This window comes from Vanellus vanellus (assembly GCF_965231255.1).
Source record: "Vanellus vanellus genome assembly, chromosome: 10".
Classification (NCBI taxonomy): domain Eukaryota; kingdom Metazoa; phylum Chordata; class Aves; order Charadriiformes; family Charadriidae; genus Vanellus; species Vanellus vanellus.
This window is the reverse complement of record NC_138915.1, coordinates 23,675,013-23,698,252: the sequence shown is the minus strand read 5'-3', so window position 1 is coordinate 23,698,252 and position 23,240 is coordinate 23,675,013. Positions and strand designations below refer to the sequence as shown.

The window sequence follows — 23,240 nt, the reverse complement described above, 5'->3', positions numbered from 1 at the left end:
GGTGTGATACTTCAGTAGTGAATATCTACATAATCTAAGAACATGATTGGTCTTTAGTGTAATCACTAAGAATATCCTTGTTTTCTATCTTGTTTTAATCTTCAAGAGATTCACATAAGTACTATATAAATGACAGGATCATTCAAAGACTGTGGAAAATGGATCCCAGAGTCTGAAGGTATTCAAAGGTACTACTTGAATTTACTGATCACATGCTGAAGTCTACAAGCTCAATATTAAAGTGACAAATGAGGTATGAAAAGAAAAAAAAAGAAAAATTAAAAAAATATATGTTTCAAAGTCTACTAAAGCTAAACTACTAAGTATCACTGGAGATGCTCAAAGCCTAACTGGATGAGGCCCTGAGAGACCTGCTCTAACTGGACCTGTTCTGAGCAGAAGCCTGTCCTTGATGGCCTATGAAGATATCTTTCAACCTACATAATTACAGGATATAAAATTGTAGTTTGTATTACAGGAGTATAATCATCTCAGTGCTGTTTAGATATTTCAAGTATCAGTTCTTTAGGATGGTAAAGGGAAAAAGATGCACTGAAAGAGCCAAATGAGCCTAAACACATACCTGCTTCCTATAAAGTGTCTTAATTCTGCCAGCCATGAATTTTGATGGCAGCATTAATAAAATATAAATATTAATTTGGAGCTTTCAAATACAGAGTTAGAGGGGGAAAAAAAAGAAAAAAAAAAGAAAAAACCACACCATACAAATCCCCCAAAACAACAGTTACATTCACCTAAAAACCAAAACGCAGTGTGTGTCCTGTGTCTAGACTACAGCGTGTTTTAAGCGCCCTGCTCCTGTGCTGTTACCTGGCATAGGGGAAAAAAACCAAACCATGACTAAGCCAGAAACTGAAAGCTAGATTGGGTGGGAGAGACTATTCAAGAAATGTTTTTTGTTTTGTTTTTTTTTTTTTTCTCATAGACTCTGATCACGAGTCCTTTGCATAAGCTCCCTAGCACTTTCCATCACAACTGCAAGAGAGCCAGGTTTCTGAAACTACCAATTCATCCTGATTTTCAGGAACCTCAGGAGAAAGGAACTCTTCAGCTTGCCAAGCTTACACCAAAAGGGATGTCCTCTGCCACCTCTAGCATTCCCCTCCAACCCTACACATCCTACTTGCAGGTTCAGAGTTCAAATCTTAATGGCAATGCATGACTAGTGCTGTTAAACACAAAAGTGTTTTAAAATTTTCCTTTGAAAAGGGAAAAAAGAAGCCTGGTTAATTAACTAACACCAGAATTCTTAATATTTACTTAGGTTGCAAAATTAAGCATTGAACAATTAAACTAAGTCCAAATATAGAATGATTGTGCATACTGATATAAACAGCAACCGCTCCAGCTGCAAAACAGACACAAAAAATATAGAATCTACTGGCAAAGAATGTTCAAGAACTACCACAAAATAATTTTTGCATGTAACTATTTATTTCCCATACAAATATATGTTTGCTCTCCAGCATTAAGAGCTACGGTGAACAAACTGAGCACCCACCAGCACTTACCCACAGGAAGGAAACTCTGATACACCTCAGACACCTATAGCTCTCAGGAAACTAAACTGACCACCGTACTTTCCTTCTCACAAGGAAAGTTAAATACATTTAAAGTCTATTGTTAAAAGCTGATGTAGTAATATTTAAATTTATTTTCATCTGTTGTATATACTCTTAAGTAAAATAAAAGCATATTGTCTTCACCTAACCCTTGTGGTTGCTATATATTTTAATTGACATATTGAAATCACGGAATCATAGAATCGTCTAGGTTGGAAGGGACCTTTAAGACCATTGAGTCCAACCACCACCCTAACACTGTCCAAACCACCACTAACCCATGTCCCTCAGCATCACATCTGTCCGTCTGTTAAATACCTCCAGGGATGGCTACTCCACCACTGCCCTGGGCAGCCTGTGCCAGTGTTTCCTTTCAGGGAAGAAATTTTTCCTAATATCCAATCTAAACATCTCCTGGTGCAACTCGACCCCATTTCCTCTTGTCCTATTGCCTGTCCCTTGGGAGCAGAGACCAACCCCCCCTCGCTACCCCCTCCTTTCAGGGCACTTGTAGAGAGCAAGAAGGTCTCCCCTCAGCCCCCTCTTCTCCAGGCTGAGCACCCCCAGGTCCCTCAGCTGCTCCTCGTGAGACGTGTGCTCCAGACCCCTCACAGTTCCGTTGCCCTTCTCTGGACACGGTCCGGGTCCTCAATGTCCTTCTTGTCATGAGGGCCCAAAACTGAACACAGTATTTGAGGTACAGCCTCACCAGTGCCGAGTACATGGGGACAATCACTGTCCCAGTCCTGCTGGCCACACTGTTCCTGATAAAGGCCAGGATGCTGTTGGCCATCTTGGCCACCTGGGCACACTGTTGGCTCTTCCTCAGTCGGCTGTCCACCAACCCCCCCTGGTCCTTTTCTGCTGGGTAGCTTTCCAGCCACTCCACCCCAAGCCTGTAGCATCCATGGGGTTGGTGTGGCCCAAGTGCAAGGCCCGGCATTTGGCCTTGTTGAACCTCACACCATTGGCCTTGGCCCATCAATCCAGCCTGGTGAGATCCCTCTGTAGAGCCATCCTACCCGCAAGCAGGTTGACACTCCTGCCTAACTTGGTGTCGTCTGCAAACTTACTGAAGGTGCACTCCATCCCCTTGTCCAGATCACTGATAAAGATATTAAAGAGAACCGTCCCCAGCACCAAGCCCTGGGGAACACCACTTGTGACAAGCTACCAACTGGACTTAACTCCATTCACCACCACTCTCTGGGCATGGCCAGCCAGCCAGTTTTTTACTCGTCAGAGCGTATACCCATCCAAGCCATGAGCAGCCAGTTTCTCCAGGAGAGTGCTGTGGGAAATGGTGGCACAGAACAGACGAAAACTCAGAACTGGTTCATAAGCCCCATAAGCATTTATTACGGAATCACAAACAGCAGGATTCATACTCTGCAGCACAGTCTTCCCACAAATGGGAAGCAACTTTAACAGAAGACAGACACAACTTGTTATGAAGTTACATCTGAGCATTTAACACTGATGTTGGTTTACTTTCAAAAAATACTTGGCACTTGTAGAAAATAAGTTTTCACATACAAGTATTTAATGCCATGTAAAAAATGATCCTCCAAATGTTCTTTCCTTTTTAATACATTGTCATAATTGAACTTTAATTCCAAATCGCCTGGAATATTAATTGTAAAACCTGTAACCAGAAAAGCTCCCTCAAACCAATGACACTTTTAAGAGTACAACCCTTTTTAATTCGAGCACAGAGTCAACATGAAGAAAGAGCAAATCACTTAAAGTTTCTACAGAAGCAAAAGAGCATTTAAGGAAATAAGCTTTTTGATGTCCCTGCTCAGAAGGGTTTCCTTTGGAAACTGCATGGCTAGAAATTTCACATTTAAAGAAACTTAAATGATGTTACCAGAACTTTATCTTCACAGTCAATATTGCAGTACCTTATGATTAAAAAAAAAAAATTTTTGAAAGAAAAGTCTTACACACTTTGCATTTTCAGCAATGTTACAAGTGCAGCTAGTTCTACTTCTGCATTTCCAGTGTTGCTTCCTATTATCTTAGGCACAGTATTGTGAGGATTTCACTTTCACACACTTCTCTAGCTTTGATGTATTGTATTTAATTAGTAACTCATAAGTATATATGCTGACATTTCAAAACTGAGATTCATCCAAGCCATATTACTCAATTCTTGTTTATTTATTTTTTTTTTTAAATGGCAACTCAAGTCAAAGGCACAAAACAGCGTTAGGAACAGAAAATAGAAAGTTATTTCATTGCATACCCATATCTTGATACTGCATGCAGTTCCTGGCTTATCTCAAAAAAGATACAGTGTAACATATACAAAGAGTATATGCACACGCATGAGAATTTGTCAGTATAAGAGTATAAAAGATGATACAGAATAGGTTTCATCAGCCTGGAACAGACAACCGAGGACATAATCCATTTTCACTATTTTCAGCAAAAATAGGGGCTGCAAAGGAAGTTATCAAGTAACAGGTTAAAAAGTTTATTATTAGCTTTTAATAGAGAATCCTGGGCTAGATACATCTTTTGTGTCAACACAGTTATGTCCAATTTATATATTAAAACATTTTTCTAACATATAGTGTATTATATATTTTTTTTCTAATTATATAGTATGTAATCCTACATATAACCATGATCAGAGAGACTACACATACGTACAGACCAGCACCCCTTCCCAAGCACCTACTATGCCAGGGAATGCAGTGGGAGACATCAGCAAAGATATAAAGAGCCCTTTGCAACTGATGTGACCAATTTGATAGTAAGGGAAGTAACAGTGAGAAGATTCTGAAACTGCAAGGAGAAAGAGCACCAATACAGAGTTGCAGCTTTTATGCAGTCACAAAGTTGCAACACGCATTGATGAGAAATTCAGGACCTCTGAGCAAGTTTAGAAAAAGTACAAAGGAGATGTTTCGTTGCCACCAATATGACTACTGTCTAAAAGCCAGAGAGAGATGAAAAAACCTTCCAGGAAAATTAATTACTTTGGCCAGCTTAACAGCTTCCAGTGCACGTTCAATCATTTATTCAGTCTTCTAACACATGCCACGTCCCCATAGGTGCTACTAAAGTCAAACACAGGGTACTGGACTGCGCTACTGTGAGTGATCGTGTTCCTCATACCAATACACTATTAGATATTTTAGCACAGGGCTGGCTCCATATTAGAGAGAAGCTAACCATCTTTTCACGTTGCTTCTCAGTTTCATATTCCTCTGCTTGTGTTTCTTCTTGGAGCTGTTTAAAAGAAAGAAAAACACTCCCAACACTGTAGATGGCTAGAAGAAGCTTTTACTTTTTTTTAACTGGGTGTTTGACAGAGCACAGAACAGCTTCTATTTTTGTGAAAGAGCTATTACAAAGTGGTGTTTGGGTTCTAAATCCAACAACTGAAGAGCTAGGAAATACCTGCTTTATGGTTATCCATGTCACTAATTTTAGTTGCATACTCAGTCTGCGCATTTAAAGTGACAAACGAAGAAACTGCACATGACCACCTAATTAAAGTTTCCCATCAAGCACAGAGAGAAGGAAATATCAAACTGCATTTTACAGATTCTGAATTCTTCGCTTTTCAAACTAAACAGCACTACTAAAGAAGAAATACTTTAAAAAAAAAAAACTTTAATTGCTTTAGGGATTTAATAAAAGCATCCCATCAGATCAAACCACAGCTCTTCCATGTGAAGTACACATTTCCGTAATTGGAACAGACCAACAGTTGTATCTCGCAGGCTTCTACTACTAGGGAGGAAGAACAGAGATGCAGCACACCAGCTTTGAAATCAAGGTAGCCTTGAGGAACCCACTTTTCCAGCCCATCCTCATCGAGTCTAGTCTCCCACTCTACACTGGACACATCTGCATTGAACATGTCTAAATTGGCAGTTTGGTTCAAGCAATTCTTGTTTTTCATGCGTTGTCTCCACTTGCCACACATTGGTTCAGTTACATGAGGTTTTTCCTGAAATTTGCACTCATCAAAAACTAAACTAGAAGCTCTGATCTAAAGACTGGAACAACTCGGAGGCATATCGGTGCCGACCTGCTAGACACCAACGCAACGATGAAACCAGCGGATGAATTCAGGAAACTCCTCACCACGTTACCACAGGAGAAGGATCCAGGCATTTCTGACACAAGACAGCATATTGCTCCAACTCTTGAGTACGTGTGTTTGGTTATCTTAGCACAGCATGATCAATGTAAAGAACACACCACCAGGAGGAGGGAATCATTTACTTCTCAAATTGGCATGTGACGGGGTAAATTGGCACACCAATTGGCTATACTTACTAAACATCAAGGATTACCTTCTTCTCCACTTCTGAAGGTGTCTTGTCACCACAAATCTTTCGTAGTTTCAAATGGTAAGCAGCAAATCCCACAGGAAGATTATTTGTTTCCCTAAATAACGTCACTTCAGTATTTAGTCTAGACTATAATTCTTAAAACAGCTTACTACCAGAAAGAGTGAAAAGTGTTTTCCTGAGAAGTCAGCAAGACTTACTAAGCTCATGTATTACAGCACAGGGCATCTTCCTCCCACTTCAATTGGCCATTACTTCTTGATTTCTGTCAATTTCTTTTCTGGTTTTGAAATTTTTAAATTCTAAGTTTCAGTTTCAAGTTATTTTAACTCTTTCACAGATAAGTAATATAAAGGAAAGTAATCATCTCTTGTAAATGAAGCAAAGTGTGGGTTTGTTAAGGATTACCTAAAATGCACACAAAACTCCCACGTAAAGCTTCTTATGTTAGTCTCTGTATGCTCCATTATATACATCCAAGGCCTTTGCCCTAAAGAGCCTCCAGCGTAAACAGAGACCAGGCAGAGACAAAAGACTACAACCAATCAACTGTAACGTGTTTACTATATGACTTCTCTTTTGTGCGGATAAAATTGCTTAACACTGGACAAACTAAGCAGAAACATTTTCAAAGTAAGCAAGACTGCTGGAAGACAAAGAACACTGGAAAACAAGGAGAGTGAAGGAACAGCAAAGCAGAAAAAACCCTGAAGAAAATGGGTAAGCCACCAGTCCATAAGCAGAGAGCGAGTGGGGTCTAGCAGCAGCTACAGCATGTTCTCCCGAGACACGAAGGCCACTGCCGTAGCAACTTCAGCATCTGTTCTTATTTGCTGGTGCCTCCCGCTGACTCTGTCCTACTCGTGCCAGACCTCACGGCAGCATTTCAGAATGGCTGTAGCCACTTCTATTAGCTTAAAAATAAGTACGTGATATCACTTATACTGCATGTAATGATTCGAAGTGAACACTTTCATAACACTTTTAGTTCTAGGTCAGTCTTTTATGTATCAAGTTCTTGTCTGCTACATATTGGTTCCACCTATTGAAACAGAGGTAAAGTGACAAATTGAAGTAGATGTTTGGTTTAATATACAGATGGTCAGGGATTTGCTCATTGTGCAGTTACACCTGCTGGTCAGCAGCCTACAAACAGGCCTGAGATGCAGGGTTCCTTCAAGCCTTGTACCTACAAAAACCTTTTTTGAGAAATCATATGTTGACGCTTGGGAACACATCAGTGATAATCATGTCTGTCCAGCAAATAAAAAAAATAATCATTTTGTAACAGAGAATAAGACTTTTTTCTCCCCCCCCCCCCCCCCCCCCCCTAAAGTGCTATACATTCTCTAGCTCTGTCAGACCTGGTAGCAGATTGTCCCAGTGAGCAGCAAACAATCCCAGGTTAATTGGAAATATGATGAAAATCAGACTGTCGCACAGCCACAGAAAAGCAAAGAATTTAGAAGTGTCTCCCCGCTGTCTTGGAGAACTTTTACCATAAAAAAAAAAAAAAAAAAAAAAGAGATGTAATGAGTATCTTTGCATTTTCTGTGGAATTCTAGCTTTCAGCCCTGATTCAGTTACCTTCTTGCTAAGCACACATTTCAGCATTAAATGCCAGCCTTGCCAGTAAAACAAATATATACTTTTGAATCAGCTCCAACAAAGCTTCCCAAGTCAAATGAGAAGATACTTTTCACAAACAAAAAAAAAATCTGAAAAAGTAAGGCTAGTCCATTGTTCTTATCACACAAGGCTTTGCAATACAATTAGTGATTTAAATATATTTGCCCCCTCCTCAAATAGTAAGTAACAAAGCAGAAATATGTATCACAAAAAAGTTGTTTAGATGAATCAAAAGCAGAAATATCTCAGAGGTTAAATCTTTTTGATATTCCAAGGCACAAAAATAGTCAACATGATAACAATTTTAGTTTTTATGAATGGAGAATGTAAAAAGTAAAAAAATAACACATTGCACATTTCTTGTAGGTCAGTATTTCAGATAAGGCTGTAAAATTGATTTTTTTTTTAAAGATTAGATTAAGACATTAGTGGTATTCTTCATAATGCAATCCTTTTATGCAGGTGACCTAATAATCAATTGTTATAACTTCAACTCACTGAACTAAGTCTTTTCCTAACTTGTCTATAATACCAAGTATCCTTAACAAGTATCCTTATTACTGGCCTTCAGCAAGGAGGCCTCAGACAAACACTCAACTCTTTTTCCCTTAGCCCAAACACTGGAGAGGCTAAGAAACCACTCTGGGGAAATTCCACAATTACTTGCTTATAAACTGTGTCACTTGCCAGATTTCTGAGTACAAACACTATTCCCTCCCCCCAACCCCAGCCAAACACCCCAAGTTTCTCTTTTCATTCAAATCTGAAGAAGTCTCTCCTGAAGAACCACATGTTTTTCAACATGTTTGATTTCTAGAACGTAATCTAGATCTAGGATAAACATCATATATGAATGTTATTTTCTTAAACTGAAAATCAAATTTGGTGTTGCTATTCAGTTACCTGTCATCACTTTAATCAACATTGGTACCACCACCAAAACTAACTTTATTCAGACAGGAAAATATAACTGGTTTAGAATTGTATATTGTAAAGGCAGAAGAATATCAGAAAATAACATTCAATATCAAGCTGTAGGTTTTGTTGGTTTTAAGCTGTAATCACATGAATGACTATATACCTTAGAAGGGCCAGAAATATGATGAAAAAAAAAAAAAAAAAAATCAACAAAGTCATGCAAGTAATGCCAGGCGATGGTATCTTAAACAACAAGAGCACCTCCTCAGCAGACACATGCAGGAATCACAATGTGGGAACTCTGCCTGCGGTGCCAAGCTTGTTATTGGCCGTGACAGGAGGGCTCATTCTGAAGTCGTATTGGGAATACACTGACGTTACTCCTCAGCTATATAAGAAGGTAGCAGGTGGTGAGAAAGGAGACATTTCAAAGTTAATATATTTACAGGCAATCATTCACCTACTTATAACTGCTTTGGAGGTTCCTTCAGAATTAAAAACTGGGAATCGAGTTTGCTGTAACAAAGTCATAAACAAGTAAGCCTGATGGCACCACTGTATTTATCCTGAGCAAATAAATTGTTTCTTGAGCTGTCAATCTAGTACCTTTCATATTTACTAAATTCATGTTTTAAGAGTGCTCACAAAAAAGGGGGGAAATTGCTAACGGCATAGGTTGACTTAGTTCAGCATGGCAATATAGCACCTATAAAAAACCAAAACAAAACAGAAAACACACAACTCTTCAGCTAAGCAGACAGTGATTACACTGATGTGATATACTCAATTACTTAACTGCCAGGGGGGCTAATGCTGCTCATGCAGTGAGAAGCAAAATTACACACGTTAATAAAAGGATTGGAATATTCAATATACCTCTCACTATCTCATGACCTATGATTTTTTTTCCCCAGAAGTTCGTTTAACAACAGCAGCAGATCTGTTTGAACAGCCAGAAGACAGATCCAAATAAATAATAAAATAAGGGGGTTTTGGCCAAAGAGTTGCAATGACAATTCACAGTTAAAAAGAGATATAACAAGCATAAGGTCAGAGCTAAACAGGCAGATACAGTCATTGTGTTTTTAGCTCAGCAGTAATTTTTGTCACATAATTTAAGATGCCTAAAATGTGCTACAGTATTTGCAAATTATGTACTCGCAAGCTATTACATAAGTTAGATGTAAAATATGTCCAAACCTTAAACAAAAAATCCCAGGGTATTTTTTGATAAATTGACAACAGTTGTGCTTTAACACACACACACACACATATATATATATGTGAACCTTACTGAGAACTGTAGTGGGTTTACTTCAATTCTAGAAACAACTTCCTATTGCTGATTTTATTGATGTTAAGGCAGAATATTCTGGATTTACAGTGACACTGTAGATCCTACTGCATAAGGGTTTGTAATATGGAAAAGAAATAATTTACACTCAGATTTCTTAGAGGTTGTTTTTTTAAATGTTTGTTTCAAGTACCACAGAACCCAATTTCAGAGAGTCACTGACTTAGAACAGAAAGTGAAACACAGCAAGGATTTTTTGACCGAACCCCCATCTCCCATGCCCCAGCCTAAATCCTTATTCATGGGTATATGGTAATGTGAAAGTGAGAACTGCTACAAAAATGCCAATAATTAAAAGCCATAGGCTCTGAGGCAGTTGCCAATCCTCCACCAAGCTCTATGCCGTACCAATACACTGTAAAGGATGTCCATGATTCACCAGCAGAATACCATTTACCGGCTTCTCAAAAAAAAAAACCAAAACATCTACAGATTGTGTCAAAATAAAGACTACAAATCTTCTGTTTACAAGCATAGTTTCAAAGACATCTAAAACCTTTATTTCACAGGATTAATTTGTAAGTCAGTGCTACGTTAAATCAGGATTGTTACGAGGGTACTTGCATAGACCCACATCAACTATTTAAGCACGTTTTTTAGAGCAGCAAGGAATATGGCTATTTTTGTCAGAGACTGCCCTTAAACATTTTCACACAATCTTTCATGATGAAAATTCCATCCTGATGGTAGTGACTGGGCTCTACTACATCCTAAAAGATAAAGACAAGATCACTGCAGACAGCTTTTTCTCAAATATGTTGAGATTCAAAATAAAACAGCAAAAAAATTAAACCCAAATGCAATTAATAATAATTAGACACAAACATAATATAGATCCTTAATACACCTGCTTCAGAATACAGAACAAGTCTTTTTAATAATAGATTGCCTATATGCAATACTTCATTTTAAATGCTTTAGTTATTGAATATTTACACACAGAAGTGACCTACTATGTTGCTAGATACAGGTTTAGGCTACTACAAAGAAAAAGAGCTATTATTTCGTAGAACCTGTTTTTATTTTAATCTTGTACTTCCATTATGAAATAACTAACACACATTTACCTATCCCTATTCTGCATTGCACATAGGGACGCATCACATGTGTCGGGGGGGGGCTAATAACCCACAAATCATTAGCAGGCTTGGTACTGGATACAGAAATTGGATTTTAAAAATCAGTCCTTCACAAATCCTACACCCTACAGAACCTAATATATCACAGAAGAATGAGCACATCATTATTTAACCCTCTCCACGAATGCAGCCCACAACAAAGAGCAAGAGAATGAGTATTTGATAGAGCAGGAGTACAGGATTGTCAGAGATGGATAAGGTACCACAATGGGCAGTATCATATTCAAAACAATAAGCCAGCTATTCGTAACCCATGGGGAAAGAAAAGCCCCCTTGCACACACACACAAAAAAAAGAACAAAAACAAAAAACCAAAAAAGAAACAAAACCCACCACACATGGAATTAATTCACCCCAACAAGATTTTGGAAAGCCACTACTACTTATGAACAAAAGATGCTAGACCTCTCATTAATATTTTGTTCGAGCACACTACTCAAAATAATCCATTTTCAGCAGCTACTCCGGCAGCAAATCAATCCCGAAGTACCTCAGCACATAAAACAGAACCCCCGCGGAAAATATTTCTTTTCTAGGAACCGTAGGGAAAAATACCCCCGAGTTCACTTCACCTAAAATCCCGGGCAAACCCAGCTCACCACAGCCAAGCGTCTCTCAACGCCGTGGGTGCCTTCAGCCCCCCATAACCCCCCTCACCCACACAATTGTGTGTGTGTCCCCCCCCTTCCCGCTGGGCTGGAGGGACCGGCCGGAGCCCCCCCGGTAATAACGCTTCACCCCAGGGACCCGCCACAGCGCGGGGGGGCTCCTTCCCCCCCCTCCCCCCCCCCCCCCGCACCGTGGACTGAGGGGGCGAACGGCGCGTCCGCATCCCCGTGACACGTACGGACAGACACACGGACCGCACCGCCTGTGAGTGCCCCCCTCAACCCCCCCCCCCCACCGCCACACACACCCCGAGACCCCCACCGCCACCACAGCGGGGGCTCCGCAGGGCCTCTCCCCGCTGCCACCACACCGCAACGCCCCTCCACACCTTCCCCATTGCCCCCTCCACACTGCTCCCCACAACTGCCATCACAGAGGACCCCTCCCCCGGCCCCCCAATGCCACCGGATCAGGCCGCTTCCATGCCACCACCACCACCCCCCCCCCCAACTGCCACCACAGCCCCCACCGCTCCTTCGCCACCACAGACGACCCCTCCGCTGCCACCCCACGCCCCCCCACTGCCACCACAGGGCCCTCCCTTCCCAACTGCCACCACAGCGGCCCCCCACACACACCCCGCCGCCGGGCCGCCTCAGCAGGAGGCCCCCGGAACCCCCCCCCTTCACCTGCTTGCGTGGTGTCGCTGAGGTCGTAGCCGCTGCCGGGGAAGTCGCGCAGCTTCCTCCCGCTGAGGCAGAGGATGCCCGAGCTGCCCGCCTCCTCCAGGGCCCGGTCCAGGCTGCGCACCGTGTGCGGCTGCGGCAGAGTGGCCGCGCCCCAGTGCGGCCCGGCCGAGAAGGAGAGAGTGAGGTGACCGGGGATCCCCAGCCCCCCCGTGCCGTTGCCGTTGCTGCCGTTGCCGCCGCCGTTGCCGCCGCCGCCGCCCCCCTGCCCGGCCGCCATCTTCGCGCGGCGCAGACCAGCCCCACAATAACAACAGCCGGGGCCGCCCCGCCGCCCCGCCGCCACTGCGCAGGCGCGGCCGGACCGACGGGGGGGCCGCGGGACTGAGACGGGGGGGGCCTCCCTCTCTGGCGGAGGGGGCGTGGCTCTGAGCGCCCCTAAGCCGCTCTCACCAATCCGCGGCGAGGGGGCGTGGCTTCGCTGCTGCTCCCCTCCCACCGCGGCCCCTCTCACCAATCCGCGGCCACGAGATGCGTTCCCCGAGTGGGTGCTGGCCAATGATGGGCGGTGCGCGCGCCAGGGGGCGGAGCGGCTCAGGGCAGGCGGGGAGCTGTAGGCCGCAGCGGGAGCGGCCCCGGGAGGTGCTGGCAGCGTGGCGGGGAGCGGGGTCGGGCGGGAAGCGGGGAACCTCCTGCCGTCGGTGGGTTTCGGGGGATGGTGGGGGTGTGTCAGGGTAAGGCTCGCCCTGCAGATGACCGGGAAAACGGCAGGCACAGCGCCGGTGGAACGGCAGCCCTCCCCGGTCGCGGAGCGGCCTGGCCTGCCGGCGGCGTGGCAGGTAGGCCGCTTTCACTCCAGCCAGGCCTTCGGCTGTGAGGTTGTCACCGTAAAATGGATTAAAAAACATTCGCAAAAGCCTCGAAGGTACTAACGCTGTCGACTCGGCGTGGGGAAGGGGAACGGCGAAACATAAACTGTCCGAGGCCCCGTTATATTAATAAAATGCTACACAATTGCTGGAATACTGTACGGGTGAATAATTATCTTTATTACCATGTAATCTGTGCTTGTCAGGTGCTGCATATTTATCTCAAAAATTACTCTGGAACCGTAATTAAGCAATGCTAAAGAAAGGGTCGTAGCCCCACATTTTAATGCAATTGCTGCGGCTTTGATAAGCAGAATCTGCTTTTATGCTTTGATCCTCCTGAAGGCCCTTAAATGGATGATTTTTTTTTTTTTTTCATGTATGCATCGTGACTAATTTGAGGATCTAAGGGAAATTCCTTCTATAAGCAGGATGGAAGAGACTGGCCCTCAGTCAGCAATATGTCGGTGAGAGACAGCTGAGCCGTTATTAGTCAAAAGAGGAACAGCCCCGTAACATCGTGTGGGCGATAGCTGGCTGAAATTCAATGGGACCAAATTAGCCAGGATCAGGAAGAAGGTACTGAAGAGTGAAGGGTTTAATCCCTTGGAGCAGGATTGTATAGACTTGGGGATCACTGTGTCATCGCGAATAGATTGGCTTTCCAGCCAAAGAGGCCTATGTGCAAAATGCGTGTGTGGTGGGGGGAAGGGCTCCCATTGTCACCTGCAAATATTGTGGCTGTCTGCTTCATTAAACCTCAGCTGTGGATACTGTTGTGGGCTGTGGGATTAAAGCCTACAGATGAATATCTACGGATCAGCCTGCCCAGGCCAGAGCCTCCTCTTGCCCTGAAAAGGCCAATTGTTCCCTGGATTCCCAGCAGGAAAATCAGACAAACCTGCATAAACACTGCTGACTGCTGCCCTGGGTTGAGTTTCCAGCCAGAGAAGGCGGAGGTTGAACAAACTCACAGGCTGATGTTGGGCCAAGCATGGCGTGTGATGGTTTTGCCAGCAGTTGTGGGGCGGGAGGCACGGTGGCTCTGCAGCTGGCAGGAGCGAAGCAGAGCAGCAAGCGGGACCAGTTCCCCTGTCTAAACGTTACTGAGCGTTAGAAATAGTTGCTCTGAGCTTACAAAGCGGCTGGCTTGGCCCAGGGCCGGCTTGGAGGTGCAGCTTTGCTGTCCTCTAGGCCACATCGCACAGCCACTTGCTATTTAGAGCTGAACCACTCTCTGCCACGTTAGACAGAGAAAGGGGTTCAGCTCGCTGCGTGAGAAATAGGTCTGACAAATCAGAGAACTCAAAACACCATTTAGTCACGCTGGAGTTCTCACATATGAGGGGCCTTTTTATCTTTAACAAAATACTCGCTGTGTCTGCAGGTGTTCCTACTGAGAAGCAAACCAAGCACGCTCAGGCACGTGCTCGTGTCTTCAAATGCATTAAAGTGTCCAATACAATAGGCTAGAAGCAATGTCTGGGGCTTTTTCTAACAGCCAACCAAAAATCCTCGATTTGCAGACTGTCTTGTGCAAATTGCTGCTTACTCAGGCAAAGCTTGGGAATTGATTACACCTTCTGACGCTATAGCTACATGCAGATTTACCTGGGAGGGGGTCATTTATCACTTCAAATAGCTGCACAATCAGAACAGATGTCTGGAATGCTAGAGTCTAATTCGTTCTATTTATACTGTATTTCACAGCCTTTTGACAATTCTTTCTCCCCACACCCCCCCACTGCCCTTTCATTCCACAAGCAAAACTAGCGTCACCAGTTTAGTGGCAAAAGTTTCCCAAAACCAACCTTTGTGTCGTAATGAGTAGTAAGTCATAGCTGTGCCGTCCCTCAGTTTCCTCTATAAAGCAGAGATGATAGCATATTTATTAAGGCAGTTAAGATGAGGACAGGAAGAGGTGGAAACACTGAGATGTTGTGAGACTGCACAAAACGGGTATTTTCTTGCTGCCACACCATAGACAGTGTCTGTGTTTCAGGAGGCTGAAAACCACTGAAAATCCCCCACTTCCATGAAGAGCTTCCACTTTGAAAGTCTTTGTGGTTACCCACATCCGCTCTAGATGAGATAAAAACTCATAAAGATATGACATCAACAAACTCTTTTAAGAGGTAGTGTTAACACCTGAAGGAACAAGATGTAGATCAGGCTTTGATCTATCCAACTCTCCGCATGGATCGCAAGATGCGGTTGCTCACAGGCCGTGCAATGGTGTTGTCCTTGGCAGGGCTGGCGTGAGCCACGCTCAGGGCTTGTGCCCATCCTGCCGCTCTGCCTGTGCTGCTCCCAATGCCTCTTCCAACCCCGGAGCAGCAGCAACATCGCTCGCAGCTCCACGTTTCCCCAGAGCACTGCCTTCTGGAGAGAGCCGGAGAGGTTCGTCTCTACTGGAAATGTTGGTGTAAAATTGATTATGAGAGTAGGGAAAGCGGGAGCGGAGTCCCTTCTCTCTCCCTGTGGGGTAATTGCTGGAGGTGACTTAGAAATTAAGTTATATTCACATTTTGAAGAAAAGTACAGCATCAATGAAACTTTCAGGGCAGAGCGCACCTGGTGTGCAAGGGATACATTTCACAGAGGTTCCCGAGGCCACCTAAGATGTTGGTGACATTGGGGGAGTGGTGCGAAAAGCTACCCACCTCCAAGGCGTGACCACTCCTCACAGAGTCCGCTCTCTGAATTTTTCATAGTCTATACCTTTAAAAGCCAAGTGAGACAATTTTACACCAATCATAACAAAAGAATGTATGACTAGAGTCCCTCAAGCTCCACCCGAAAGGTAAAAAATAGTGTAAAAATAGCTTAGGAGAGGAGGGATGTCAGGGAAGATACCAACGCGGGCGGGGAAATGCCATGGCTGACCACCTGTGACTGCTGGGATCCGTCGACGGGCTGAGCCTCTCCTCCCCCCCACAAGGATGCTCGTGGGGAAGATTCAAACACTTGGCTGTACCGAGTGCTTCCCCGGGAAACTTAAAAATCTCTATAGAGTTGTTTTATAACTTAATGCGTTTGTAGCCAGGCTGTATTACTAACATCCTCAGTATTTGCACGTGCTTTGCAGACAGTAACTATCCCCGGCAATCCAAAAGAGCTTGTGCATCTGTTGCTTCAATAAACTACACTTTTCACTAATCCAGCTGTGAGAGTTCATACGACCAAACTCCTTAAGTGTGGCCGTGCTAGTTCATGGCACGCCGCTCGATCGAATTGTGTATGGTGTTATTAGTGCATCCGTAATCGTGATAGTTCAATATACATATTGAACGTGACCAGACTTCTAACGCCGAATTGGGCATCACTCAGAATCCAAGCCCAGCCGGCCCCAGCCCCTCTGATACAGGCTGGAACGCAGGGCGGGGGGGTATTTTCCGTCAAATTACTTTGCCCTTTAACGCAACACTCCTGTACCTCTGTAATTCCCCAGAGTAAGAGAGAAATGAAATCCTCCTGACATGTCAGCTCTGACCTTTTTTTTTGCATCCTTTAGAGACTTTCTTGCTTTAAGCAATTAAAGACCAGAGCTTTCATAATGTTCTTACTATGCTTTTTTATGAGTAGCCTCAGTCCTCCTACACGCGTGAGGTACCGAGTTAACACACTCACTGATGTTTCCGCACTCGCATGATCCTTGTGCCATCTCCTTGCTCAGTCTTCCATTTCTTCTCACTTCGTTTGCGTATCAGTGCGTACTCTGTTCCTAATTGACACTGCTTTTCTTCTTCAAGACCTGCAAGTGTCCGCAGCTTCCCACAGGGAGTTAAATCTCCAAATAACCAGGTTCAAGATTCACACTAAAATGACATCATCTGGCCCGTTTTGAAAGCAAAGCAAGCAAATCCTATATTCCGAGTTAGGTCAAAACGCAAATGCCACGCTGTCCGAGCTAAAGGGTAGTGATTTATCTGAAACACCACTTTGAAAGAGCGAGAAATAGCTCAAAATACCCCAGCAGCTGATGCTTGAATAGAAAAGAAGCGAGCAGGATGCCGTCTAGCTGCTTTGGTGAGCAATATCTGTTCTTAAAAAGTCTTTTTGTGCAGACCACAAGAAGACAGCAGATCCATTAATGAGGAGATTCCCAGTACCTTTTACACTGGGAGCGTCTGATTAATTGTCCAGCGAGCCATGCTTCATCGAGCACCAGCAAATACATTTCTGCAGGCAGGGGGGAGGGCAGCCTCTACCCTCAAAGATGTAATTTTGAGAACCACTTCTTCCAATTACGGGCACTGGAAATACCTCCTCGTGGTGCTGCAGAGGCCTTTATCCTTAACTGATAATTCGAGTGTGATTTCTAGCAGGGTTTTTCCTTTTATTCTGTTTTGAATAACTTGTTTGCCGTGCAGCAGCGTGCTTGCCTTGCTTGTTTCATGGTAAAACTAGAAACGTAGCCCTTTCACTGAAGGCTTACTTTAATATTGAGAGACCAGGAGAAGCAACGTGAACTAAAACGGTTCCTACACCGCCCTCAGAATCACAGTGGCATGGGGCATCTGTGTAACTGGGTTTACTGGGAGGTAGCCAGACTGGCTACGGACTGCGCTGATCCTACCAACTGCCCTGTCATCCCACATGTGTGCTAGCTGAGCCCAAGCCCGTGCCGTTGCCGTTATCTTTTATCAAGCATGCCATGCATTTGGCAAGCTGCATCTCTGATACGCAAAAGACAGTCCAAGATAAGGAGTAACTGTTGTCACCTTGTCCTAGATAACTGTACACAGGGTGATCAGTTGTACTGTGCCTTCATACAAACGTTCAATCATCCTGCAGGTCCCTGGATCTGGACGTGAATTTTGATGGGATGACTTGAAGGATGTACTGTGTAGTCCAGAGCTATAGCTAATGGGTATTGTAAGAGTGGTTTTGCATGTACTTGGCTGAGACCTCAATTTTAATACACATGCAGAGTGACGGAGAAAAAAAACACAACCCAACAACCCTTCTTTAAGTACCTTGCAGTCTTACAGTACACAGACTGTGTCTACTAAATCATAGGATCACAGAATGGTTTAGGTTGGAATGGACCTTAAAGACCAGCCAGTTCCAACTGCCTGCCCTTGGCAGGGACACCTCCCACCAGCCCAGGTTGCTCCAAGCCCCGTCCAACCTGGCCTTGAACACCTCCAGGGATGGGGCAGCCACAGCTTCTCGGGGCAACCTGCGCCAGGGGCTCACTGCCCTCACAGCAAAGAATTTCTTCCTCATATCTCATCTAAATCTCCCCTCTTCCAGTTTGAAGCCATTCCCCCTCGTCCTATCACTACATGCCCCTGTAAAATGTCCTTCCCCAGCTCTCCTGGAGCCCCTTTAGGCACTGGAAGGGGCTCTAAAGTCTCTGCAGAGCCTTCTCTTCTCCAGGCTGAACCCCCCCAACTCTCCCAGCCTGTCCTCCCAGCAGAGGGGCTCCAGCCCTCCCAGCATCTCCGGGGCCTCCTCTGGACTCACTCCAACAAGTCCATGTCCTTCTCATGTTGAGGACTCCAGAGCTGGACACAATATTGCAGGTGGGGTCTCAGGAGAGCGGAGCAGAGGGGCAGAATAACCCCTCCCACCCTGCTGGCCATACTGCTGGGGATGCAGCCCGGGATGCTGGGGGCTTTCTGGGCTGTGAGCGTGCACTGCTGGCTCATGGTGAGCTTCTCATCCACCAACACCCCCGAGTCCTTCTCTTGAGGGCTGCTCTCCAGCCATTCTCCGCCGAGCCTAGATTTCTGCATGGGATTGCACCGACCCACATGCAGGACCCTGCACTTGGCCTTGTTGAACTTCATGAGGTTCGCACAGGCCCAAACGTATCAGAAGCAAATAATGGAATTTGCCATTAACTCTTAATAAGAAGTGCTTGACCTGTCAGCGAACAGTTGTTTATCCTCAATGATGTGTGCACTTCAGACACCTCACTGCACCCAGTCAGAACTTCTGTAGAAAAAATGAAGTATTATCATCTATGAAGCTCACATTCCAGCAATGGGTAATGTAGAAAAATATTGGCGTGATCTGGAGATTTCTTTTCTCAGAACGCCTGAAGAACGGTTTTGTTCTCTTCTGTCTTCTCAAGAAGATGATTTCCAAGTAGCAACATATGGTTAAAAGGCCATGTTCAGCATCTAAGAAAAAAACATAAGCTCTTTGGTGGTGGTGCACCAATTTCGTAGTGTGCTAACGAAGCTCTGCTGCTACCAATGTTCCTCATTAAGAGCTGCAAATTATGGTCCTGTAGTTGTCACCAATTAAAAGGCCTAAACACCCCCTCTTGTGGGCAAAATCTGAAACGTCACAAAAGTGGTGGGATTTTTGGCCCACTGAGATAAAGGATTGTTTATGCTTTGGGCAATTCTGATAGAAGGTGGACCACTTCCGTACCCAAAGATACAAACGTGTCCGTGCAGATGCTACCCATTTCCTTGACACGTATTCCTACAGCCACTCAGGCTTACTTCCCAAGAAAAAAAAAAACATTTATTGGCGTTTGCGTCATGTAGTTTTAGGTCCATTTCACCAAAAGTGAACAGTCTTTTTTCTTTTTTTATAATTTTGAATTAAATAACTGTGATATGAGGTACTCCCTGGAACAACAGGCAAAGGGGTCAGTGTTAATTTTAAGATGCGTATTTTTATATCACGGCATAAGATTTATTACAACAACAAATCATGGCAAGTTATTTAACATGCAGAAGACTCGCTAAACCTCCCAAGGGACTGAGAAAACATTTCAGATAATACAAGTGTTTGAATGTTGGCATGTGTTCCCTTCTCCCACTGAGTTCTATTTTTATTTGTTTCTAGCTAAAAGACTTCTAGGGTTCCTTGGGGTTTGATTATGTGACAAGAAGAGCACCTGATAAATCGCGAGGCTCAGCGCCCCGAAATAACACTTGCTCTTTGTGAAAAAGTTCATTACGCGTGTGCCCTCCAGGGAAGGAATACCTGGCACCTCTGGCAGAGGTTTTCTTTGAAGGCTTAGCTCCATGGCTTGTTGCCACAGTATCATTTCTGGAGGAAAGCACGGACAAAAATCCTTTTTTTTTTCTTTGTTCCTTTTTTTTTTTTTTTAATAATCCCACTTTAACCTTTAGAAAGTCACATTACTGACATTCCTTTCTTAGGATGGAGGGTGAAGTCCATCTGCCAGACACCTGCAGCCCTCTCCAGTGCTGGGGGATTGTGCTTCAGAGGAGGTTCTGGCTCTTAAGGCCTTTTCAGCAACTCCAGCGTGTGTCACCTACACTCTCAATGTACGAAATTACTCAGAACTGAGTTAATGGCAGTGCTTAAGACACACTAAGCAAATGGGACACTTGCCAAGATGTTAAGAGGTCACAGACTGGCAGTTGAGAGATAACAAGAATACGTATCAGCTCCGACTTCCCAGATGAGGAAATATGGCTCGGAAAGGGTTTATCGCTGCCTTCGAAGCTACGCGCGTAGAGAAAAACAGATAATTAAACTTCTCACCTGGTGAAGTGGAATTTGCTGCAAAAGCTGCGTGGTAGTTCAATAAAAATACTGTCATTTGAAAATACCTACTGTTAGGTAGTTTAGAAGTATAGATATTTAGAAGTTAGGTAGAAGTTTAGGTATTTCAAAGCTGGTTTTGGTATTTCTAAACTTTGTCTTGTTTTGTCTCAAATGTTTGTTTCACTGAACATGATCAAACAGAAACAAGATTGGAAATGTCTCAGCTGTTGCTTTTGGATTTCCTGAAGATACAGGTACGTATGATTTTGCAGAGAACCATTAAACCTTTCATGACACTGTTTTCCCAGCGGGACCAACTCCAGCTTCTTCCCAATGCAGAAACCTGGGAAGATCCAACCCCTGCCATTCTGCGATTCTGGGGTTCTGGGCCACTCGACACACACTGGCCTCTGCCCAAAGGAGACCTCAGACCCCTCCTGAGTCCCGGCCATCTCCCAGGACCCTTCTCCAGCACCCTCATTAGGTGCTAGAGAAGGACACTGCTATAGACCGGCTCTCCCAGTGCATTGCCACAGGCTTGGCCTACGTGGCTGCTTCCAGCCCTTTCCCAGCAGCCACAGCTTCCCTGGCCGCTCTGGCTACATTGCGGAGAAATGCTAATGATACCCTTTGAAGGAAAGCTCTTGGACTATTGCATCCATCTCTGGAGCCCTCAACATCAGGAGGACACGGACCTGTTGGAGTGGGCCCAGAAGAGGGCCACAAAGATGCTCCAAGGGCTGGAGCCCCTCTGCTGGGAGGACAGGCTGGGAGAGTTGGGGGGGTTCAGCCTGGAGAAGAGAAGGCTCCGGGGAGACTTTAGAGCCCCTTCCAGTGCCTAAAGGGGCTCCAGGAGAGCTGGGGAGGGACTTTTTACAGGGGCATGTAGTGATAGGACAAGGGGGAATGGCTTCAAACTGGAAAAAGCTAGATTTAGATTAGATGTGAGGAAGAAATTCCTGACTTATGAGGGCGGTGAGCCCCTGGCGCAGGGTGCCCCGAGGAGCTGTGGCTGCCCCATCCCTGGAGGTGTTCAAGGCCAGGTTGGACGGGGCTTGGAGCAACCTGGGCTGGTGGGAGGTGTCCCTGCCCAGGGCAGGGGGGTTGGAACTGCATGGTCTTCAAGGTCCCTTCCAACCCAAACGATTCTATGACTAGAGGTGCATTAGAGCCAGTGCTCCCCAAAGGGCAGCGGAACCCCTGGGATACCTTGCACGTCACATAAAATTGCAAACAGGTTATCACGACCTTCATTCCTAACATTTCACATTAAAATGCTTTAATGCTCATCCTGCGGTGTCATTGCAAAAGTCAGCTAAGGTTATTTGTTTTTCTCTCAACACTGTTCTGTTCTTTTCTTTCCTGACAAAACAGTTCCCTAAACCAACACTTTCAGAAGCACTTGATCTTGCTAAGAGCTATACACATACCAGGAGGCAATCTCTGCCCTCATTTATTTGCATGTAGGAATTTCTCTCCCATTTGACGTGCAAGCTGGGAAAAAGAATCTGTCTTGAAAACACAAGAAACAAGAAAACACAGAATATGCAGATCTTGTTCTGAAATTTACGTAGCCTTTATCATGTGTGGTGTGGAAGATTATTTCAGAGCATTTCTTATATAAAAACTTCAGAAAAACCATGCTATTCACCTAATGCACGGCAGCCTGTTGGAAGAGGAGCAATTGTTCTCCCAGTTCTCTTAATTTTGGGGTGGTTTTTTTGTTGTTTTCTTTTTTTTTTATTTTTAATCTGGCTTTAAAAGTAGAAAAGGATGGTTTTGCTCACCTCTTTTATTCAAACTGCAGAACAGCTCCAGTGCCACAACCAATGTTGTTTCAGAGACTGAAAGATCCCCTGAAGAATCTGACTTCTGCAAGTGATGGGGACGGTGCTGAGGCCCAATCCCAAATGGATGCTTCCTCCCCAGGAAGCTCCCAAATACAAACAACAGGCTTCATGCCTGAATAGGAGCCCAGAGTTGCCTCCATTTGTAAAGTTCTCTTGTTTTTCTAGTCTTCAAATTAGGCAAAGCCATTCCTTCTTTTACATCACTCAGACATGACTGATGGGGTTTTGAGATGTGTCTGCTCCTGGCGTAAACCCCAGGGGAGAAGGATTCGGGGGGAGAGATGAGAAAGAGCGTTTGCACAGAGGTTGGGGAACAGTGCTGAGGAGGGAACTGGGTGGGAAGCGCGGATGGAAAGGATTCCTCGAAGGAGTGGGGAGGCCGTGGGGCGACTCTGGGTGCGGAGGGCAGAGAGCCGGGGCAGGGCCAGGCGGAGAGAGAGTGCCCCGGGGTGCGGAGGGGCTGGAGGGGGGCTGGAGGGGAGGCTTAGGGAGTGCCCGGAGGGGATGCTTGGGGGGGGCTCAAGGGGAGGTTTGGGGAGGCCCTGGAGAGGATGTGCGGGGGGGGCGGCTAGAGGAGAAGTTTGGGGGGGCTTGAGGGTATGCTTGGTGAGGCCCTGGAGGGGATCCTTGGCAGGGGTGGAGGGGATGCCTGGAGGGGGCCCTGAGGGGATACTTGGGGGGGCCCTGAGGGGATGTTTGGGGGCGGCCTGGAGGGGATGCTTGGTGGGGGGCTGGAGGGGACGTTTGGAGGGGATGCCTGGGGGGGGCCTGGAGGGGATGCTTGGGGGGTGCCCTGAGAGGATGC

At 45.1% G+C, this 23,240-nt stretch overlaps 1 protein-coding gene across 1 annotated transcript in view; it reads right to left on the bottom strand.

Moving 5' to 3' along the window:
- The window catches only part of LRCH2 (leucine rich repeats and calponin homology domain containing 2), a 50,502-nt gene extending 37,981 nt beyond the window's left edge, over positions 1-12,521 (bottom strand). The window contains exon 1 of the mRNA XM_082488259.1: positions 12,235-12,521. Coding sequence (XP_082344385.1) covers positions 12,235-12,511 — 277 coding nt within the window. The 5' untranslated portion in view covers positions 12,512-12,521. The remainder of the gene's footprint in view (positions 1-12,234) is intronic.
- Between the last annotated feature and the right edge of the window lie 10,719 nt (positions 12,522-23,240).